At 63.3% G+C, this 6,251-nt stretch overlaps 1 protein-coding gene across 5 annotated transcripts in view; it reads right to left on the bottom strand.

Annotated features, from left to right (window-relative positions):
* The window catches only part of PCBP2 (poly(rC) binding protein 2), a 14,414-nt gene extending 8,169 nt beyond the window's left edge, over positions 1–6,245 (bottom strand). For 3 of the 5 annotated variants that reach the window (XM_017839659.1, XM_017839660.1, XM_017839662.1), the window contains exons 1-8: positions 6,203–6,245; positions 5,820–5,843; positions 5,679–5,711; positions 5,243–5,359; positions 3,764–3,895; positions 3,057–3,185; positions 2,575–2,649; positions 996–1,082 (exon numbers count right to left, since the gene is read on the bottom strand). In XM_017839659.1, the coding sequence (XP_017695148.1) occupies positions 996–1,082; positions 2,575–2,649; positions 3,057–3,185; positions 3,764–3,895; positions 5,243–5,359; positions 5,679–5,711; positions 5,820–5,843; positions 6,203–6,214 (609 nt within the window). In that variant the 5' untranslated portion in view covers positions 6,215–6,245. Of the gene's footprint in view, positions 1–755; positions 822–995; positions 1,083–2,574; positions 2,650–3,056; positions 3,186–3,763; positions 3,896–5,242; positions 5,360–5,678; positions 5,712–5,819; positions 5,844–6,202 lie in introns of all 5 variants that reach the window. The other 2 variants (XR_001878731.1, XM_017839658.1) reach the window with 1 other exon arrangement.
* Between the last annotated feature and the right edge of the window lie 6 nt (positions 6,246–6,251).

The following is a 6,251-nucleotide window of genomic DNA, read 5'->3' as shown; positions in this document are numbered from 1 at the left end:
AGTGGGGCAGGAGAGGCAGGGGACGGATAAATGCTGTCACAAGCAGGTTCTAGGCTGGCGGTTACTCGAATTGGCCTGACGTGGCGGGTGCGGGGAGGGGGGTGGGGAGAATCGGTGCCGTCCCCCCCCAAAAAAACAACAAAAAAAAATTTAAAAAAAAAAAAAAAAAAAGGGGGCAGACAAAAGAAAAAACCAAAAAAAAAACAAATCAAAAAAAAAAAAACCAAAAATAAAAACCAACAAGAGAACGGCTGGGATCTTGATGAAGATGTTATGGTGTGGTGAGTCCGACAATGCTGCTATCCCTGCGCCCCCGCACAGGCAGGGAGGATCCAACGCCCCGCCGGCCCTGCTGCTGCTCCCGGCCCCTCTCTGCCCCGGCCCAGCAGCTCCCCCGCCTCCCCCCACCCCAAAAAAAAAGTTGCCCCGTTCCGAGTCCTCTCGTCACTCCGCACGCCTAGGACAACGTCGCCGGGCAAGCTACAGGTCAGTGCTGGCGCTGGCTACCGCTGCTCGACACGGCCCAGCGCTCGGAGGGGAACGAGGCGAGGGCCTGACCTGCCACAACTCCGAGTTAACTCGAGGTTAAGGGACAGCCACAGACTTCAGATGCCTCCTGAAGCTACCCAGAAAGGGCGAGTCACTGGCTGGGGCCTGGCTGGCTAAGGTTTGGGGAGGTCTGGGGGGGCCGGGCAGGTGGGGGGGGGTGGGAGAGGAAGGGGAGAGGGGGGTACACAGCCTCACTTCCAGGTCACCGGAAGAACTGCAGCCCAGGCTGGAATTGGCCCAAGTTCGTTGCCATGCAGTGGCTGCCGGGTGGCCTGCGTGAGGAGAGGTTGGTGGGCTCAGAGTCCAGTTCCCAGTGGACAGGAGTCCACAGCACAAAAAGCCACCGTTGTCGGTTTTGGGGGACGGGGACGGGGATGCCACCCTTGTTGGCAGTCTCAGAGAGGCCAAGGATTGAACGGGCCGTGGAGACTGAACTCCCCTCTCACCTCCTGAGGTGGTCCCTCCAAGTCAGAGTTGAGGCACATGGATGGGGCGGTGTGGGGGTAGCTCGCACTGCCGCTGCTGTACCTGTCCTGTGGATAAATTAGAGGACTTCAGTCTCCAGGGCTGTCAATCCGAAACCTTTCGCTAACACCAAACTCACATCCACATTAGCTCAGTGCTGATCGAGGGCTCGCCCTGCTCTACGCACGACTCTGAGCTGCGAAGACAGAGCCCAACGGCCGCCAGGAGCGGGGGGGCCCGGGCGGCTGCTGCGGGGCTTGGCCGCGGCCCTGGGCCAGGGATGGGGGCGGAAAGAAGGAAGGGGGAGAAAAAGGGGAAGGGGAGGGAAGAGATGCGTGGCCGTGGGAAGCCTTGGGAAGCCTGCTCCTCACTGCTCTAACGGGGAAGGCGGCCGGCTCCTGCCCCGGGGGTCCGCGCGTACGGCCCTCCGCTGGCAAGGGGGAGGGCGCTTCCCCCGGGGGGGCAGAGCGGCGGGAGAAGCTGTCGGAGAGGCGGGGGGGGGCTGACCGGGTTCAAGGGGGGGAGGAAGAGGCAGGGAGGGCAGGGGTGGGGAGGAAGGGGACGGCGGCAGGTCCGTCCCCAAAACAAGCATGGCCTGGCGTGGGGGGGGAGAGCAGAGTCAGGCCTGGCTCTCAGGGAGGCCGGCAGCAGCTACCCCTTGTCCCTGACCCCCTTCCCTGCCTACGGAGGCCTCCACCGACAAGGCCAGGCCCTGCCTGCGCGGGTCCCGGGCCGGAGCCCACCCCGAGGGGTCTCCCTGGCAGCAGGAAGGCAGCGGATGCGTTTGCACGAGTCGCCGTGGTTTCTCCGAGCTTTACGGCAGCCCTGGGAACCGCAGGGTGGGAGCGGGTGACCCGCTCCTGGGCCCGGCCTCCCAGCCAGCACCCCCACCCCAAAGAGGGCAGGGGGATTCGGGGCTTTACAGCAGACAGGATCCCAAGGGAGCCCTGTCCCCTGTAACCTGGCTCACGGCAGGGAGCGACTCCCCAGCTCAGCTCAGCTCAGCTCAGCGCGGGAGGGACTAAACCCCAGTCACCTGACACTACTCCTATCTGACACACCCTCCCCTCATGCCAGACGAAGCCTTTGCACACCCCAACCCTACCCACGGCACAGGCTGAGCCTTTGCACCCCAAGAGCCAGTCACGGAGAGCAGAGAAGCCCCAACCTCCGGGCCGGTCACCCACAGCAGGTCACACCAATGTCCCTGGAGCCAGCCCGAGGCAGAGGGGCAGAGCCTGGGTTTGGCAGCTGGAGCCTCGGCCCCATTCAAATCCCCACTGCTGCCACCACACCGGCAATGTTTTTTTTCCGCTGGTTAACTCCAGGAGTGTTTTCCAGCATCCCCTCCTCCCAAATCGTCCCTTTTCCCCACTCTCATCCCTCGGCAGGGATGGTGGAGCTGGCTCTGGGAGGCTGAGGCCCAGCAGAGCCGCTCTGGGCCGGAGGCACGGCGTGGGTGACGGGCACGCGGAGCGGCCGGGGCGCGCTGGCAGCTCGGTACGACACCCCCTGCCCCCCTCCCCACCCCGCACCCCAGGAGCAGAGGAGAGGCCTTACCTGGCCGCCTGCAAAGATGACGGGAGAGCTGGATGGCTTGGGTCGGTACGGGATGGTGACACCCTTCGGGGGAGACTGGGTGACAGGCAGAGAGGGCAGGTCAGACACCGAGGGCCGCTGGCACCAACAGCCCCCTCCCCGCACCCCAGGGCTCTGTTTCAGCTTCCCAACTGGCCGTCTGGGGGACCCACAGCAATGATATTTCTTCCCCATCCCAGGCACAGGGCCAGGGAGCAGAGCAGTGGGACAGCTCAGTGTCACCGTGCTGGGCAGCACGACCGGTCACCGTGAGCAGCTCTCGAGGCCCCGCTCGACCCCGGTTTTAAGCGGCTCCAAGCCTCACCTGGATGAGGCTGTAATCCTCAGCTATCCCTTTATCCCCCAGCAGTCATCTTCTCCACCCTCAGCATTTCCACCCCGGGAGGAGACATGGCTGCCAAGGGCAGCGGGATCCCCCGCACAGGCCTGAGGAGGGGCCCTACCTCAAGCATGACGACGCAGATCTGTTTGACGCACTCGATGATGGACTGTGGGATCCCAGCAATGGTGATGGCTCGCTCAGTCGAGTTGGGCAGCATGTCCCCTGCCACCTGGACCTGTGCCCCCGTGCTCTGCCAAGTCGAGGGTTAAAAATAACCGGTCAGACCCCAGGGAGGGCTGTGACCTCAGCAATGAACCCCGTGGATGGTTATACATAGCCAAAACTGCTCCCCCCTCCTCCTTTTCCCCCCCAAAATAAAGTCCTTTAATCCCAGCTGGATACAAGTCAGGCACTGGGAGCCCGAGGCAGCAGAGGGGGACCTGGACTCAGCCTGTCCCTGTAACCCAAGCCAAGCCCATCTCTGCGCCAGCAGAGCCGGGCAGAGTTAATCCAGCAGCACCCAGTGCTAAATGGCATGGGCGAGGGCAGCATGGGCCTGGCAGCACATCTCCTCCTCCAAAAACTGGGAGAAGGCTGGGGAGGGGGCACTCGGGAGCCACGGGAAGGAGGGGGGAGCAAGAACCCAGGCATCCAGCTGTGGGGGACAGCACTGGGCAGGGAAAGGTCTGCCTCGAGTCTCAGTTTCCTGAGCACTAAAAATACAGGGAGCTCCGAAACATCCCAGTAATGCCACGTCCCTGTCACATGGTACCATGGGGGGGTACCCAGAGCCCCACAGACCTCCCCCCCGGGGTGGCCACCACGCACCTCTCGGATCTCCTTGATCTTGCAGCCTCCCTTCCCAATGAGGGACCCGCACTGGCTGGCAGGGACCACAAGTCGGAGGGTGACCGGGGGCCGGCTGGCAGCTGTGCTGTTGGTCATGGAGCTGCTGATGTCCTGTGAGGAAGAGGAGGGGCTCAGAGGGGTTGGCCCGGCCTGGCACAGCATCCCCGCTGGAACGGCACCGGCAGGCAGCGGGGACGTGCCCAGCACAGGGACAGGGAGATGATGCTGGCACCAGGAGCCATGGCCAAGGTGACCTCGGGGCTCTCCCAGTCCCATTTCCCAGGGATTCCTTAACGGCCGTGTTTTGGGGAAGCAGCAGCCACACTCTGTTGTCTCAGTGGAAACGGGGGTTTAACCACCCCCAGCCCCTGGATGGGTCACACCTCAGCCGAGTGGGAACTGGCTGTGTCACTGCTGGGGGAGGGGACAAGGGTTGGGGGCTCAGACTCCACAGCTCCCAGGTCAGCACGGAGCCTCCCGCTGCACCAGGGATCAAGGCAGGAGCTCCGGGAAAACAATCCCGGCGCCGATTACAGCGGTCATGTGCTGGCAGGGGGAGGGGAGGCACAAGGCCAGGGCTCAACTGACCTACTAAAAGCAAAGCTTCAGTTCCAAGGCCGCTGCCCAGGGCCACACTCGGCCGTGGAGCCCTCGGAGGACTCCAGCTCTTGGCGTGTGGCACAAACAGCTCTGGGCTCTGCAGCCTTTTAGGCGAGAGCAGGGGGGTTTGGGGACAGAGCTGCCAGCACAGGGCTGTTCCTCCCAGGGAAGTGTCCCAAATCCAAAGGGCAACAGGATTTGTACCCATACGGGCGAGGTGAGGGCTACAGAGCTCTGCCCCACACCAGGCAAGGAGCACTCGCATCTCCCAGTGCCTCCAGTGCAGAGCAGGATGGAAACCTCCTCAACATCGCAGCCCTGAGCAGGCTCTAATGCCCACAGACAGGATCCAGGTTATTGAGGATCAACATCCCCCCTACAAGTTGCAGATTCAATGGGACCAGGGGCACGGTGCAGCTCCTCCTCCAGTGCTGCACAGCTACACCCCCAGCCCCCTCCTTGGCAGGGTCAGGGATGGAGACAAGCTTTGGTCCCCACTGGGGCATGTACTAGGGGAAGTGGCACCAGGACGAGCAGAGCCAGGGGGATTCCAGACCCAGCTCTGCCCAAAACTGTTTAACCAGTGCCCAGGGAAGTCCCTGCAGGGCTCTGGCTCCGGCACTGCCTGGACCTTGACCCAGCTCCCAGACGGGCAAAGATCAGGGGCCCCACAGGGAAACACTGGCCATCCATGTGGAAATGGCCCATCCTGCTGCTCAGCCCCAGCAGGACAAACCCAGCAGGGACAAAGCCCTCCTGAGTGCAGACCCCCTGGCACACAGGGGGCAATTTACCCCGGGAAAGGGGCAAACGGGGGCAGTGACTGCGGTGAGGAGGGGGCTTGTGCTGCAGACACACCTCTTCCAGTTTGTCAATGATCATCGCAAAAGCTTTGAAGATGGCGTTGGTGGGTCCCGCGAGGGTGATGATCCGCTCGGGGCAGTTCCCTTCGGAGATGTTGATGCGAGCTCCGCTCTGCAGGAGGCAAACGCCACCTCAGCGCTCCGGGCCCCCCTCGACACCCCCAGGGCAACCGCGGGGCAGCCGGAGTTCCCCAGGATCCCCCGCTGGGGACGAGCCCTCCTCCCTGCCTCCCTCCCTCCTCCCTCCCTCGGCTCGGGCAGCCATCTTCTCCTCCTCGGCTTCCTGCCGCGCCTGCCCACACCTCCCGGCATTCCCCGCGCCGCCGCTCCGGCCGCTGCCTCCGCGCTGCCTGCGGAGCCCTCGGAAGGCCCCGCGCCGCCGCCGCGGCCCCCGGATCCCCCCGCAGCCCCGCCCCGGCCCCGGGACTCACCTCCTCACGCATCTTCTTCACGGACTCCCCTTTCTGTGAGGAAGGAGAGAAAGGAAAAAGGCAGTTAGCGTGGCTGTGGGGGAGGGGAGGGGATGAGGAGAGAAGGGGAAGGCGGGATGAGAGCGGTGGTTCCTCACTTACCTTCCCAATGATGCTTCCCACCTCCTGGGATGGAAACAAAAGCACCATTAGTCAGCGTTTTAAAAACTCCAGGAGTCCCAAAGCCTAAACTTGCTCCTTTTACAGCCCAAACGAGTTCCTGAGCACTTGGGCTCTGTCCCCTCCAGACACCCAGGGATGTGCACTGACACTCTGCTCCCACCTGAGCTCCCTCCAGGTCGTTCCCCCTGCCCCCAATTATTATTTTCCTCCCTGGTTGTGCTTTTACGGCGCTGCTGCTGCGCCCCAGGAGCCGGCTGGGCGCCAGGAGCACATTCCCGGCTCTGCAGCAGCTCCAGGAGATCCCCCCCACCGTCCAGCCCACCCCGTGCCAGGTGAGGGTTGGAGACGGATGGGACACAAACCTTTCCGTGCATGAGTAGCCGGATGGTGAGTGTGACATTGAGACCCCCT

Source organism: Lepidothrix coronata, unplaced genomic scaffold, assembly GCF_001604755.1.
Source record: "Lepidothrix coronata isolate B3197 unplaced genomic scaffold, Lepidothrix_coronata-1.0 Scaffold447, whole genome shotgun sequence".
Classification (NCBI taxonomy): Eukaryota; Metazoa; Chordata; class Aves; order Passeriformes; family Pipridae; genus Lepidothrix; species Lepidothrix coronata.
The sequence above is the reverse complement of the archived record's forward strand: the minus strand, read 5'-3'. Positions and strand labels throughout refer to the sequence as shown.